Genomic DNA, 16,997 nt, shown 5'->3' with positions numbered 1-16,997 from the left:
TTTCTACTTAAGTGTTTTGTTAAACATATCATCAAACTAATGCACATATATTCCTAACAGACTCAGTTGATTAAAAGGGAGAAAACTATTCTCTTGGTCAAAAGTTCGAATTTATGAGAAAAGAATTTATGATTATATATGTCGCTTAAAGGTTAAAGATTTAGCTTGATTCATGTGTTTTGCAGGTTATTATGTGAGCCTGTAGTTACAAAAATATACCCATGCATCTATGAATATGTCCCTCAAAATTTGAGGGTCCTGTTACTTTGAACCACTCGCACAAAGGCCTGACAACCAAACAACTATGTATCAATAAAACTATATCATTTTTTCAAATATCTCTTATTAAAAATTTATAAACATATATGAGTATTAATATATTTAACATGCAATTATATTATTTAAAAAAAATTAAATGAACAAATTTAAGATTTCAATTCAATTTTTTTTTCTAAAAGTTACATAATATTAAAAAAAATCCGTATATCGCACGAATTTTAAGTTAATATCAACTAATGTGCATAATGAATTAATGATGGATGTTTAGAGAATATTAAACTTTCGTACATTCAATTTTTCATTTCCCTCGCTTTATTTTATGAAAAAATAAAATTTGAAAAACAAGATGTTTATGTAACTAATAATATTTTGCTATAAGATAATAATAAAAAAGTATACAAAGTGTATAAAATATGATATAATTATTATCTAAAAGCTAGATTTTGATATTGCTGAAACAACTTTAGTTTTGAAATTATATTTCTAGTTTTTGAAGTAAAATAACATTCATTTTCTTTTACCATCATCGTATGAGCATAACTACAGGGGAATCCTAATATGAGCAAAAGAGGTCAGACAACCCCTTTAAATTTTTCTTTATATATATATTTAAACGATATATATCTTTAAAATAACCCAGTAACAAATATTAAATTGGGACAATAAAATAATAATTTAGGTCAAAAATAACGTGTGAAGCACTACTTTTATGATAAATGAGTCTTTTTTTTTCATTAAATCTAGGACAAAATCTCAAAACTGTACATAATATTCCGGGACGTTAAAGAATATGAGAGTCCGACGTGTGTTTGAGTTTCGTATCAAACTGTGTGATCATTGAGAAAATGATTAGTTTATTAAGAAAGGATACAGATTTTGAAAACTTATTAATCGGCCACAACATTTTAAGGAATTCAATATAAGTATTATGCGTATATAAATTAATAGGACATACCGTAATATTTTAAGAATACAATGAAAGATTCTTTACTTAGGAGTCATTTTTTAAATCTGAATGACATTTTCTGAACGACATAAATTTCTGGATGATCTGGACAAAGAGATAATAAGAAAATTTGAACGGATGATACTGTTTGTTAAAAACTTTTCTAAATTATCTGAATGATGATAATTTTCTATATTAACTTGCTATTTGTAAAATTTTATTTAAAAATTATTTTAGCAAGATATTTTTGATAATAATAATAGAAGAGAATGTTTATGTCATTAATAAATTTTATTACAAAACACAATCAATAGAAAATTATAAAATTATTAAGAATACTTTCACAAATTCAAAGCAATATGATATCGAAGATCATTCATGTATTGGGTGACTTGATATTCCCATTGTGTTTCATTTATTGGTCCCTCCAAATATTCGTCATTTTCTTCTTCATCACTGGTTTGATCGCAACAATCAAATAATTCATCTGCTAATTTCTTTTTTCTTATGAAATTGTGAACAACAATACAAGCAATCACAATATCTCGTTGCGTAGAAAATGAATATGGAGCCATCTGTTTCAAGATTGGAAATCTTGCTTTTAGCACACCATAAGCACGCTCGATAACATTTCTTAATTTTGCGTGGGCATGATTAAATTTTTCCTCCTTAGTTAAGGCACGTTGACGATCAAAATTTGCTAACCAATATCTTGTGTTACGGTACGGGGTTAAATAACCACGGGTGTTCGTATATGCTGCATCACAAAGATAATATTTATCTGCAATACAAAGTTAGAAAAATTATTCTTTACTTTACGCTATTAAAGTATTCTCGTTTAAAAATAGTAAGAGATACATACTTGGTGGAGGAACCGGAAATCCGGAATCAGGATCGAGGGCTACCTCTGTCAATATTCTTGAATCATGTAAATATCAAATTAAAATCACATATACCTAAAATATTTTGGTAACACTCGCCTCTTCCTCGTCCTCTATATCGAGCTTATTGGCCAACTGGAATAACAACATGAACAAGTGTACCATCAAGTGCACCAATTGCTCCCTGTAGCACAATAATAAAAAAATATGAAACATATACTCATTTGGTTGTGCAACTAGATATGAGCCAAGATATGGCTGTGCAACACTTGAGGTTCAGCGAATTAGAAGGTTCAATTCAAGGACAAATGGAGGAAAACATGATCTTTTTACTTCAGTCAGAACAGTTGCATGAATCAGAGAAAACATTACTTGCTAATGTATAGTTGTTTGCAAAAGAATTGCAAGCCAAAAGTAGCGAGTTAGAAAATGAGCAAAGATCGTACGAGCAACCCCTTTTGGATATTGAGGGAGAATATAGACATAAATTGTCTGTTACTGAACAAGAGGTAATCAAATTAAGTGTAGACTCAATTTATATTAGTAGAGACATCATAGGCATCACAAGAGCAAAACTCAATTTATATTAGCGTTATGGAATATTATTTCCTATATCTCAATCAACATTTTAATTGAAGCCAACATGTTGAGATATTAAAAACACTACAACAATTCAAATATAAGCAGATTTATTATTATAGCTCTGGTCCAACATAGCTCATGATACCAACACCAACTATAATATCTAATATTATGTAAAGGACAAGATACAACTCCTTTGAAATTATTACCCATCAACCAAAACATCAGCTCCTATAGTATCTAATAATAATAAAAGATCAAGCAACTATCTCGATGTCTTGAAATCCAAATACCCATCAACCAAAACATCAACAATTCCATATAAATTTACACTAACAACTCTCTCCATAACATAATAAGCAGAAGGCAAAAAATGATTCTTAACAAGAATATCAAGAATGGTATAAAAAACATGTTGAGAATGCTTAACACCAGACTATCTTTCAGCCCATCTAAAGAACCTAAGCGCAACACGGGGTCGATTCTTAATCAAATTCAAGACCCCGATTAGCAAATCAGGGTCAATAATCAAATCATCAAAGAGATTATAACATAACTATTCATACATAAAAGTAAGATTATAATCATTGATAATTTAGTTCAAGAAAGGCTCGTATCTGATGATGAGAATTGGATTGACGACTGTGATGAGAAGAAACCAGAGAGCCGATTAAATATCTAGAATGGATAAGAAGGAACTGTGATAAGAACAAGAAGTGATAAGAACTGGCGCCAAAAAAAAAAAATCCGCGAATATGATGTATAGGATAGAAGCGTGATACTTTAGGAATCGATATCTGGACGATTGAGCGACAAAATTAAGGAGGAGGAGTCCAGGGGTTTTTTTGGTCGTCCAGCAGTTTTTTTATGATCCAGTCCTCATAAAATATTATCAAACAGCTTGGATGAGCCCCAATTTGAATGAACTCATAACTTGTGTCATTTAGTTGTTATCAAATGAGGTCTTACTTTGGTAAAAGAAGATTTTTGACCCGATTTTGATGTAATCATATTGATAAATAAATTTCTAAATATTGATAAACGAATTTTTGAATATAATTTTCGATTCACCTTAACTTAGAGTTGAATCCGTCACTTAGCTACAGTTCAAAATTGATCGGTAAAATAAAAAAATAAAAGCACATCAACATCTATGTACTCGAACCAGGCAGACTCAAAATAAAACCGAATTAGTAAATTTAGAGAAACGAAATCCAAAATAATTCAATTACTACTTAACAATAATCAAATTTTAATCCATTAATCTTAAATGTTTAATTATAAATCAAAATTAAAATCTAACTTTATTTACAAAACCTTGTTAATAACAACACTTTTCAGGCTGAGCAAGGTGTTGATACTCGACAGTCAAGACGCCTCAACAGTAAACCCCTTTCTCCTCCTCTGTTTTTATTTAATTTTAATTATGTTTTAGGCTAATTTTCTACTTGTTTACTTGTTTATTTCACTTATTTCTTATATATAATTGCTGATTGTTAGTTAGGGTTTGTATTTGCCAATCATTAATAGACTATTTGCTACTTCTTAAGTAATGCTTACATGTGTGTATCAACTACAATCCTAATCCTGAATTAAACAAGAAATCAGTTCACATTACAAATTTTGCAATTTTTCATGTTTCGTGTTTTTGAATTACTGTAATTTTTAAAGTCGATAGGCAAAGATGGTAGATACACAATGCTTAGATTTTGTGAGGTGCCGTATGGTTCTGCATTTTCGTAATTTAATCTAGGTTTTGTTTCGTTGACTGATGAGCATAAGCTGTTGCGTAGTTAAAGTGCGTTTCAATATTACATTGCGGAAAAGATATATTTAATTATGTACAGTACAAGATAGACGAGAATGAGGTAAATAAACGAATCCGATCGGGCATCTCCCTCCTTTCTGTGCCTGAGGTAAATGCATATGCTTGTATACAACTGCTTAACTAAAATTTGAAGTTGCCAAGTTATGAGGTATATGATAGTATGATACTGCAAATGCTTGCAAGTGAATCTATAAATTATTAAAGTCCGTCATCTTCAGATAGGCGGTGGCCATTTTAGATGAAGAATATAGCATAGGGTCCATTGATTGATAGAAAGTATCCATTTGCTTATTTTTTTTTACGAAACAATTAACAAGCTATGAACTTTATATAGATGATAGATCATTTTGTAAAGGCAAGTCAATTTTAAAAAGAAATCACTAGGCACCTGATTATGCTCGAATCTTGTGATTATTTAGCCTACAAAGATTGATGCTTCAGTCTTAGCTATGATCGGCTAGGATCTGACCCTTGTAGCAGTTGTAGAACTCTGAAGTTGGTAAAATCTATTGCCTGGCTTTGATTGTAACAAAACTAGTAAGAATAGTACATTACCATATCGACTGTGGGTAAAATTTGCAGTTCTTTAATGGTGTCATTGTTTCATTCATCTTTGCGGGGATTTTGAACCAAGGGGTTGGGGAATTGCTTAGGTCCTGAGCAATAATCTCTAGGGAATTAGACTATTGCTTTTTCTTGCCATAATTAATACCAAGAGTTGTAAGAAACGGAAACGAGACACAGAGGATACATCTATCACATTTGAAAATTTTAGTTCAAATGTTATGTGTTGATTTAAGGAGGAATAGGAAAATATGATTCACGTGGTGGCCTAGAAATCATAATGAATGCCATTTAATTGGGGAGCCAAAAGTGTTTATATAAAACTATATATCTATGCTAGATATATTCATTTTAGTTCCTTTTTCATGGTTTGCCTTGTGTAAAAGATGTTGATAGTTTGAGGCCGTAACTATCTTGAATAAATTATCAATATTTTTTTGTATGAGGTGAAGATATTGTCTGTTAAACTATTATTGGAGCTATAACAAGCACACAATTTGATAACAAATACATGGAAGAATGTACTTTTCTTCGTCTAGGTGCTAAAAAGAGCACCTATGGAACTGTTTGTACATAGAAGCATACGCAAAAAGCGTGAGCCTGGTCGCTCTCATATAAAAATCTTTTGTCAACTTTGTTTGAAAATCTTTAAATGTGTATTGGTGTTCGTTTTTGTGTCATTAATAATTTGGTTGCGTAATAATTTTACAAACCATTGTACAACAGATTGCATAACATAGTTTGACAAACTTCCCAATCGGAACAACCTCCTTTTTGTCAACGCTTATTTTTGGCATAGAGTTTTATGGGGCCAAGATGGAAAGGGAAGGAGGCAGAAGCTAAAGCTCTTGCTGATCCAATTACAAAGATTGTATCTCAGCTTCAGTCATCTCTTGTTCATTCAGATTCTCAAGGAATACTTTCCGGCTGTAGCGTACTTCTTGGGGTGGATACAGAACAAACCAAACTTCTTAATCACGCGTGTTTTGGTCGACCAATCATCACAGCTGATAAGGATAATCAATGGTTTCAGTTCAGCCTGGAGGAAGTGTTTTACTTGTGCTATTCTTTAAATTGTCTCAAAGTTGTAGGTGAAGGTAATCTTGTTAAAGACAACAATCAATTGTGGAATTACATGGTAAGCACGAGAGAAACATTTCCTGCTTTCTACAAGGCTTATTCTCATCTTCGAATAAAAAATTGGGTGGTGAGATCAGGATCTCAATATGGCGTGGATTTTGTAGCCTACCGACATCATCCATCTCTAGTGCATTCTGAATATGCCGTGCTTGTTTCAGCTGAAGTAGAAGGTAATGCAAGTGGTAGATTGAAGACCTGGTCTGATATGCATTGCACACTACGGCTTTGTGGCAGTGTTGCGAAGACATTATTAGTTCTTCATGTAACTAATGATGGTAAGATCCCAACATCTCCCTTATGCTTAGAAAATTATGTTGTGGAAGAGAGAACTGTTACAAGATGGAATCCTGAGCAATGTCGTGAGGATAAAAGGAAAGTTCAAAAATTTACTTTATAATATAAAAAACAAGTCATATACCAGTTCCCCAGCTCCCTCAAGTTTTTGTTTTTTTTTGGTGGGGGGGGGAGTTTAGACTTTAGATCTACAGATTGTATCTATCCTACAGAACCCGCAACAGGCTTTTAGCAAATTTTTCTTCATAGATAATGTAATCTTATTCATGGAGTTCTTGTTTTGCTAACCTATAAAAACCACCAGCCTCAGTATTTGCATTATTTTCTTGATGACCATCTCTCTGTAATCCTACCTCGCTATCTTGTGACTTGTGGATATTGACTTAAAAGATTACTCCCTCAGTCCCCACTGAATTGTTTACGTTACTTTTCGGCACGCTTTTCAATGCTCGTTTGAAGTATAATTCCATATTTTTTTTAATTTTTTTTTTCTGAATAAAAGTTTTATGTTTAAACTTTTATTTAGAAAAAAAAACTAAAAAAAACATAATGAAACTATACTTTATAGAAGTCTTGAAATGCGTGCAAATAGTGAACGTAAACATCTCAGTGGCCGGAGGGAGTATAAAATATCGTAGTTGATTTTAATTCTATGCGGATTGTCTCTGTGTTGATGCAGAGTCTTTGGGTTGAGTCTCTGTAAAATGCTTCAGATTTTCATCTGATTCTGACAAGTATAAGTTAATCGATCAAAGTTTAACATCTTAAAAAGTAAAAGTTCATCAATTTTTTTATACTAACATATTCTAAAGGATGTTATGCTGCAAAATATTCAAAGCATAAACTTAAAATCAGATTGAAGACATTCCTAGTTTCCAGAATTAACAAACATTCATTCTCCATTTGTGTTGCTATTATCTTAAATCATTAAAGGAGTCGCAAGCTAAAAGCTCTTCGTGATCCAAGTCCAAAGACTGTTTTTGAGTTTCAGTCTTTGTGATCGCTATTGGACGTGATTCTCTTTGTGTACAGGGTGGATTTTGTTGCATAGTTGAATCAATTTTGCTTGTTTCAGCGGAGAAGGTAATTCAAGTGGTAGATTGAAGGTTAGCTCAGCTCTGATGTGCATTAGATTAGCCGGTTTTGTTTTAATGAGTTTTTTCTTTCACCCTTTTTCTGAAAAGATTCTGCTAATGCTCCTTATGTAGCTGGTAAAGAAACCCCAACTGCACGATTACAAAACAATTAAAAGGTTACTTATAAGTAACGATAATAATTTTAAAAATTACAAATAATCTCTAATAAGGTAAGATAAACCTAATAGATGATTGATGGATGTTGATGCATTTTTAACTTTATAAAATCTTGTTGATGCAAAGTTTTCTATCATATTGTATCTTAAAAGTTTCAAATTGCTTCCCAAAATTTAAATTTGAAGCAAAAGAGACAGTTTACACTCAGAAGTGAGCACAAATTTACACTCAACTTATTGCTTAGATGAATTAGCAATTCTTGTACACACAAAATTGATCTGAAAATGGGAGAGTTTATAGCGAGGTATACTTGTTATTCGCTAGTAATAGCATCAAAATCTAAAATACGCTCTCAATATAAGTTTTGTGATTTACTGATACGAGAGTCTTCCGCACACCACCAAGTCAGCTTTTCAAACAGTCGTGACGTTCTCCGGAACTGCTGACGCATCTTATGCCAATAGGACACTCTTGTTCTATATCAGAAAAAAAAAGTTTGCCAGAAAAAAAAAAGTTCAGCTCATATGTTTGTGCAGTGGCTTCTGTGTGGTTGAACTAATTAGAAGTTTAAATGCAACTCTTATTAAGACTACTATTTAATCTGTAGTTAAATCGCATCACAGACTTTAAAATATTTTAAACATGATTATTAAGATAAATCCAAGCTTTAATGCTACTAAACAAGTTGCGTCCAGGCAAAAACAAGCAGAAACTGAGAAGTTAGCAACATTACACAATGAACTTAACATAAAAACCACAAGCAATTATTGGTTAGCAGATGCTAATCTTTAGGGACACAAACACTTGATGTGTACAAGTCATCTATAATACATTTCTACACATAATAAATCTAGAACAATCAATTAATATAATGATGCAGTAGCTTGCAACATGATAACTACAAGATCCAAATCCTCTGGAATATGCCATTTTCATGGTTTCATGTATTAGAATAATTATTTAGAAGTCATTCTGAAATTTTATACAGAGAAATTACATTGTTACAATGGGGAATTGTTTAAAAACTTCATGTTTTTCTGGCTCTAGGTATGACCAGGAAATTCAAGATTTGCCAATCAGCACTGTTTTCAGGTTTCCAAATCCAACTCCCACTTGGCCAACAGGTTGGTACCTCAAACACTATTTATGCCTCTTTTTATGCATGTTAAGTATGTAAAAAAATGTGCGCGCAGGGGCGGATCCAAGAATTTTGATGAAGCAGAGCTAAGTTATCTAGCAAGAAATAAACTAAAAAAATGCAGTTTTTTCTTTTTGATAACTGAAACTATATAACAGTTGCAGCTACTTCAATTTTTTCACAATGATGAATATAAATATACTAACTAAAAAGTTGCGACTGCACTCTGCACTTCTGTGTGTTGATGACAGTATTGTAATTTGAATAACACAAGCTTGTTTTTGATAATTAATCACACGATCACACACCTCCTTTTTTTTGACAAGGTTCAAACCCGCGACAGTGAGATAGTTACCGGCAGAGGCCTATAGACTATAGTATATATGTGGTACAAGGGAACTAAAATTTTAAGTTCATGTTATAGGTAATGGCTTTGGAAGTGGAATCATTGACTTAGAAGGGCTACAGGTATGTCAAATAAATTCGTTTCGAAAAATTTGGGCAACTTATGAAGGGGGAGTGGATAATGTTGGTGCAACGTTCTTCGAGCCCAGTTCAGTGCCAGATGGATTTTTCATGCTTGGTTGCTATAGCCAACCCAACAACCGTCCACTTTCCGGATGGATTCTTGTTGGACAAGATGAAAACTCCGGCAATCCTTCGGAGAAAGGAGCTTTGTTACAGCCAATCGATTATACTTTAGTTTGGAGTAGTGAGTCCATGCAGATAAAGCAAGATGGTTATGGGTATATTTGGTTACCAGTACCACCCGATGGTTACAAAGCTGTTGGTCACATTGTTACAACATCAAAAGTAAAGCCTTCTTTGGATAAAATCCGATGTGTTCGATCCGATCTCACGGATGAATCCGAGTTTGATGATTGGATTTGGGGACAAGATACAGAGACTAGTGAAGATGGATTCAATGTCTATGGATTAAGACCTAAAATTAGAGGTCCAAAAGCACAAGGTGTTTGTGTAGGTACATTTATACTTCAAAACAACACTACTAGTTCTAGTTCTACTTTATCCTTGGCTTGCTTGAAAAACAATAACTTTACCACCTTATCTTATGCGCCTAACATAGAGCATGTTAAGACATTGCTACAGAGTTACTCTCCGAAAATTTACCTTCACCCTGATGAAACTTACCACCCATGTTCTGTAAATTGGTTTTTTGACAATGGGGCACTATTATATATAGAGGGAGATGAGTTGAGTCCTGTCCGGGTTGAACCGAATGGTTTGAACCTGCCACAAGGTGGTTCGAATGATGACGAGTATTGGCTAGACCTTCCTATTGATCCTGCAGCCAAGGAGAGAGTAAAGAAAGGAGATTTGCAAGGTTCAGAGGCTTACATTCACATCAAGCCAATGCTAGGAGCCACATTTACCGATTTAGCGATATGGATTTTTTATTCGTTTAACGGACCAGCAACTGCTAAACTCGGACTGGTTGATGTTCCATTAGGTCGAATAGGTGAACATGTTGGCGACTGGGAACATTTGACATTACGAATCAGTAATTTTAATGGAGTTTTAGACCGTGTTTTCTTCTCAGAACATAGTGGCGGGACATGGATTGATTCGTCATTGCTTGAATATGACAATGGTACTAACAAGCCTGTGGCATATTCGTCTTTGAATGGCCATGCATTGTATCATAAACCAGGATTAGTGTTACAAGGAAATGAGTTGGCTGGAATAAGAAACGACACTTCAAAAAGTGATAATGTTATGGATGTAGGAGAAAGGTATTCAATTGTTTCAGATGATACGAGGGATGAAGTTGTCGAACCAGCATGGTTGAACTACAATAGAAAATGGGGACCAAAGATCACGTATGAACTCGGGAAGGAGCTCGAAAAAATTGAAGAACAATTACCAGGGGAGCTAAAAACTATGTTTCACAGCTTAGTGAATCTAATACCAAATGAAGTGTTCGAGGAAGATGGTCCTACTGGCCCCAAGATGAAAAATAATTGGAGAGGGGATGAAGTTTAAACACACACACACACACAGAGTAAAGAATAACAAAACAAAGGCATTTGTGCATAGAACAATTGTCATATAACTTTCACTCATTCATACATTTTAATCATTTTGTTTCAGCTAATTTTAACATTTTCAATAATTTCTTGCCTAGCTAAGAAAGAAACCATTTCTTTGCCCACCTAAGGGTTAGGCTGCTGGTAAGTAAAGTAACATTCAGTAAGAACTAAGAAAGAACCATACTACATTTCTTTGATGTAAAATTACAAGACTACAAAGCAAAGGCTGCCAAAGCACCTCTAAACACTGAAATTATTCTGTTCAAACCTCTTGAAGAAAATCTTCAAAATATGAAGATTGTTGTTTAGATAATATCTAACGGTCCAAAGGCTCCCCAATCTTCAGATTGTGGATCGCCCAAAATTGTGTTGATCTTCGGCCTTGTAGTTTGATCCTTCCCAAGTGGAAAATTCCAAAACAAATCAGACTTTTCGAAGAAAATGTAAAATGCAACTGCTGAAGCCAAAAAGAGTCCCAGAAGTACTAAATAAATCTGCCAGTCTGCTCAAAAGAAAAAAACAGGTAATATTTTCAGATACTAAACATGAAGAGAAATAATCAATGCTTTCCAATCGGAAATATGTATGTGTGTATATCTATGAGTGAGAGGGAGCACCTTTCCAATCGGCGGGAACGGAAAGCTTAGTCACTATAGCTCCCCATTCTGAAGAAGTCGTCAGCACAACCCTGCAAAAGTTCATGCAGACAGATTAATAGATGTCAAGTGAAAAATGTAAGCAAGAGACCAACCAAGAATACTGACACCAAACAAGAAGCCAAAGTTGACTTGTAAAAAGACACAAAATCTGAAGTATAATATGTATTTCTACTTTTCAAGCCACGTTTCTATCAAAAAAATTGTGGTACAGTGATGAAATAGAAATAAGCTCTTTCCATGACATATTGCAATTGGGACTCTTATAGGTACAAGAAAGAGAGCAACAACCACGAAAACATATTTAAATCTAGATATTCTAGATGATAAGAATATGCATACTAATATATAAAATTTGATTAGGAGCCTAAAGTTAACCTTAATTTCTTTAATTAACAAAACTCGCTGCAATTTGTCAATCCATAATTTACCTTTCACTGGGGCAGAAATCCAGTGATGCAATTGAAGAGCCCGAGTGAAGCCTCTTACTCCAATGGCAAATTTCCATCTTTTTCACATCAATTACGCAGACATCCCCATCTTTGCTCCCCCTAAAGTAAGCAAAATGTTAGACATACTTTGAAGTTTAGAGAAAAAATGCAACATCTGTTCTATAAATTTAGTATGTTAGTAATTATCCGTCACTCAGAATTAATTTTATATTCGCAGATTGATTTATGTACCTGAGAATATTAATATTCAATATATGCTCAAATTATATTCCTTTACACAAAACAACAGTACACCCCACAATTCCAGTTCAATCACTTGCTAGATATATTTGCTCAACCTTTATGCAACTTCATACAAGAGATTTGCAAAAAGCCAACCAGCAAAAATTTAATTGGCTTGGCACTTGGCAATTTGAAGCTTTACCCATACAAAGGTAAGTAGGTAACTGTAGTTACACAAATAACATTTAAGACTACATCAATCGAAACATGGTTGAGCATATTTACATAATAAACATTATAAACATGGCCAAGACTCGAGATTCATCATGTACGAAACCAGCTACAATAGGATGTCTCATACACCTTGACCTTTATGAAGCTCCAAGGCTGCTCACTGCAGACTCTTAAAAGCTTAAAGCTCTGACCTTTTTCTATATCAAGAATTAAGCCTATCCTATTACTGCTTTTAGAAAATAACTATCCAATTATTCATAATTCAAAACCAACTGCCTAAAGAAATACAATGACCCAAGACTAATTTCTGAAAATGATAAAAGTCAGATATGATCTTCTTTGATAAATAGTCTAAAACCCATAAATTATCGATTCTAATATATCTGAAATCTATTTATATATTAATTTCTTCTAAATTATAAATCTTGACTTTAATGATGTGTTGTAGGTAACATCCTCATATGACAAGATCACACTTGTATGAATTTGAATTATGATACACACACATGCACTTGAATAACAGAGACACAGGTTACAATAAATTTCAAATATTAAGCGAAGTGATACGGGTAACATTGTATGACAGGTAAACTAATTTAGAGTAATAAATTAACAAACATAATGACACAGAACAATTTACCATGGTTTACACCAGTTGATTGAGACATATTACTAAATACAAAAACTAATAGTAACATTCACAGACAATGGTTACAGATAATGCTAACCACTTACTGTGCAAGATATTTCCCATCCAAACTGATAGACATTACGGATGCAGGTTTTCTCAGCAGTCTCTTGTGACCAATTTTAGTCCAGTTACTTATGTCCCAGACAGAAGTCAGAGCTTTAAAGCCTGTCGCATAAAGTAGAGATAAGTAGGAGCATTGACGAAACAACATGGAACAGTGCAAAAAGATTGGTACATACCCTTTTGAACAGTGCAAAACAAAAATGGCTTTGTACCATCCTTGGAAAAACGACATAATTCAAACTTCTCATCCTGTAGAATGAGAGAGTATATAATTGTCAATATGCTGAGAGCAGGGTGTGGGGTGGGGGGTAAGAATCTGTTACCAAAATTTAACATACAGAATTGCGGGTCAAGGAGGTTATTGGAACACCGTCATCTGTTTTCCAAATTCTTGCTGAACCATCAGTAGATGTTGAAGCTAAAAACTCCGAGTCCAGGCTGCAAATACAGAAAATGTGGAACCCTGAATCCTTGGAACTATTCTATATAATTTGGATTGAACGAAGTTCTATTCTTTATAAGCAGGTTAATAGACAGAAATATTAAAGAGGAAAACAGCATACTTGGCACATATTGTAAGAAGGGTTGATATTATTATTTGTCCTACATTACATCTTTACATTGCCATGATGCGATCATTGGCACGATAAGAAAACAGACAGCAACCTTAGTTCAGACAAAAGAAAATATCATGCACTACCTTTCTTTATATAAGTAAAAAATACTTCAAATGATGTTGTGGAGTTTATGGATGTGATTAAAAAAATTAATATATATGTTTATCTGGGGAGGGGGAGGGGGATGGTGAGATTCTTAGAAAAAGACAATGATAGGCACATACTAGTTAATCTTTAAACTCAAAGGTAAACAAAAATGAGATTTTAAGGTACAAAATGAGATTTTCATTTGCAACATGAGCTGGAATAGCTAGCTATCTAATTTAGATCTATTTTTTCACATGATTAAGGACTAGTGATCCTATATCGTACCTAAAATCCATGTCATTGAATGATTTGTGGGCTTTTGGTTCATCTAAAATGACGCGCATACTTGGCCACTCGAAAATCCGTAGATGTCCATCCTTGCATATTCAGTGAAATAGTAAGGATACAGAAGTTGACAAAAATAATAACATTCATTTTACAAAAAGGCCAGTTTTTATCAGCTATAAGAGTACTTACCACTCCACCAGTAGCAAATTTAGATCCATCAGTGCTAAAAGCAAGACATTTTTGCTGACCTACACCTTGAAGGGGATGTAATTCTTTTGGCGACAGTTGTTGACCATAAAACTCAAACAACCTGTATGCAATAGGAAAAATTAGTCCCCTCTTTGGCCTTTTGATGAGTAACTAGGGGGCAGATAGCATAATAATACTGCAAAGGATTGGCCATATCCACAGACTATATGACACCAAGTAAAAGTATAGAATCTGATTTTTGCTTCTTCATTGTAATCATATTACTATAAAGTATGAACTTTTGCAGCAACCGGTTAAGTCAACTAAATGATTCAGGGATAACAATGATAGTCACAACGAAAAAGATCCAGAGGCTTTGATAATTACACGCAAGTCAACTCCCCATGAAGAGGCTCCTCCTCATACAGAAAGTCTTTTGTATAAAATTTAATACCGAAACATTATTAAGTAGTTGGAGTAATATTAGATTTTATTTACCAAGTTTTTCGAATCTATAAACAGTGCACAGTCTCGTTCACAATCAAACATGGAAACATATGTCCCCTTTCTCTTCTACTTCCACATCCTTTATTATGGACCTAGGATCGAAAATATATCCTACGTGCTTAACAATTTCTAAATTCTATTACTGTATTAAAGAATGTGTTTCCTACTCTTTCAAAAGAAATCATAAATTGAAACCTTACAAATCGCCTGATTAAATTTAACTAATCAATAGTAGTAATATACAATAAGCAACCATATGATATAATAATATAATGACAATCAACAAAAAAAGTCAGGTAAAGAAGTCCAAGTAACAAACAAAATCAACTAAATTCACTTAACCTAAAACCTATCTCGATATATGAATAACCTCGAAACCAGAAAATTTTTAAAACTACACTTCAACCTAAAACCTATCTGGAAATATGAATAACCTCGGAACAAGAAAACTTTTAAAACTACACTTTGACTATTACGCTGGGACCGGAAAATATTATTGAGTTGACGAGATTATTCATTTATCGAGATTCAACTTATCGAAGTAGGTTCAAGAGAAAGGAGAGGAACAAACATGCAGTGTCCAGAAGTAGTGGAGACAATAAAAAGGTCGCCACTAGGATGCACAGCTATATTTAAAGCTTCACTCCCTTCCTCGAATTCATAACTCGCCTAAAAACACAAACCAAAAAAATTATTAATCCCGAACCAAACCAAACATACTCAGTATATAACATAACACATACCTTAGGAGATTGGGAAAGAGAAGTAGTAACAGGATCGAAATTGAAAATTTGAAGGGAAGCAGGACGATTGAGGAGCTTCGCGGTTCCCAAGACGACGAGATGGGCGTTTTCTGGCCGTCGGATCCACGACGCACAGCCTACTTTTCCCTCCATAATTATATTTATTTATTAGATTTTACGAAATAAAAGGTGAAACTAAATTTAATTAAGTGAGGAAAAGATGAAGAAGAAGAAAAAGAAAAAGAAGAAGGCAGTGGGATGGTTTATTTATTTAATTTCTTCTTGTTTCTTGTTGGTTGTTATTGTTGTTGATGTTGAAGCTTCGTGTGTCGATGTTAATAAGAAGAGATGGTGATGAAATGTCAACGGTCAACGCTCAACGCTCTTGTTATAGTTGGATCATGGATATTTGGATATTCGGTTTTTTATCCGGCCCCCGTCTAGTATTTGTTTGCCCCCTTCTCCGACGCTTTTATTGATATTTGAAAAAAATGATAAATATAATCGATTTTTTAAAAAAGTAAACAAAAAAAATGATCAATTTTAACCGATTGAATACTCAGTTATATATCTCAATTTGTATAAGTACTTCACCGGTAATTGAGTATTTTATATGGATACTCCACTGATAATTGGGTATCCCATATAAAATGAATAGTTTATTGACAGTTGGTTATCACATCGGTTAAAGTTCGCTAACTTTTCAGAAATTGATCATTTTTGTTAATTTTTTATAAAAATAGACTAAATCCGTCTTTGCTCTCAATATTTCGAGTACAAATAATTCTTGAAATAAAATAATTGATCAGAAATTAATATTCTTTTTAATAATTAGGTCGTATGTTACAAAAAAGTTTTTATATAAATACACGAGGGTGTATATATATATATATATTTGTATAAATTTGATTAAAAAATTATAAGTTTATTGTAAAAATATACTCATATTCCAAAATACTTATCAGCATTTTTCTCAAATATTAATACTACTAAAAAAAGTAATAAGATTGTATATCGTACCGGAAATAATTTAGTAATTGATGTATAATAAATTTAATTGAAACTTAATATTTTTAAGTACTATAATATAAATCATGATTAGATAGTTTAATAATAGTAAACAAATATTTTCTTTTATAATTTTCTATATTAGGTTCAATTCGAATTATTTTATAAAGTATCTAATTATTGTAAAAAATAGTAGTATAAAACGTCTTGATGTGATTCTAATAGTTTCTATTGATTTGACTTTCACCTGAATCACAATAGTTTCATATTGTGCACTTGCATAT

General features: G+C 33.0%; 3 protein-coding genes across 3 annotated transcripts; 2 read left to right on the top strand and 1 right to left on the bottom strand.

Annotated features, from left to right (window-relative positions):
• Nucleotides 1–4,004: 4,004 nt before the first annotated feature.
• On the top strand, nt 4,005–6,878 carry LOC141696633 (tRNA-splicing endonuclease subunit Sen2-1-like). Its single transcript, XM_074500750.1, has 2 exons — nt 4,005–4,072; nt 5,807–6,878. Exon 2 carries the CDS (start codon nt 5,886–5,888, stop codon nt 6,615–6,617), a length of 732 nt encoding a protein of 243 aa, XP_074356851.1. The 5' UTR covers nt 4,005–4,072; nt 5,807–5,885; the 3' UTR covers nt 6,618–6,878.
• Nucleotides 6,879–8,549: 1,671 nt separating this feature from the next.
• Nucleotides 8,550–11,209, top strand: LOC141697286 (hypothetical protein At1g04090-like). The gene is made up of 3 exons (XM_074501580.1): nt 8,550–8,711; nt 8,815–8,891; nt 9,330–11,209. The coding sequence occupies exons 1-3, from the start codon at nt 8,659–8,661 to the stop codon at nt 10,907–10,909; spliced, it is 1,710 nt and encodes a 569-aa protein (XP_074357681.1). The 5' UTR covers nt 8,550–8,658; the 3' UTR covers nt 10,910–11,209.
• LOC141697287 (SEC12-like protein 1) lies at nt 11,125–16,030 on the bottom strand. The gene is made up of 10 exons (XM_074501581.1): nt 15,706–16,030; nt 15,534–15,631; nt 14,456–14,576; nt 14,264–14,355; nt 13,613–13,712; nt 13,451–13,523; nt 13,256–13,376; nt 12,044–12,163; nt 11,574–11,644; nt 11,125–11,458 (listed from the first exon to the last, which is right to left on the bottom strand). Exons 1-10 carry the CDS (start codon nt 15,856–15,858, stop codon nt 11,262–11,264), a joined length of 1,146 nt encoding a protein of 381 aa, XP_074357682.1. The 5' UTR covers nt 15,859–16,030; the 3' UTR covers nt 11,125–11,261.
• Nucleotides 16,031–16,997: the final 967 nt, after the last annotated feature.

The sequence above is a fragment of the Apium graveolens genome, chromosome 11 (assembly GCF_009905375.1).
Source record: "Apium graveolens cultivar Ventura chromosome 11, ASM990537v1, whole genome shotgun sequence".
Lineage (NCBI taxonomy): Eukaryota > Viridiplantae > Streptophyta > Magnoliopsida > Apiales > Apiaceae > Apium > Apium graveolens.
This window is presented reverse-complemented; position numbering and strand designations above follow the sequence as displayed.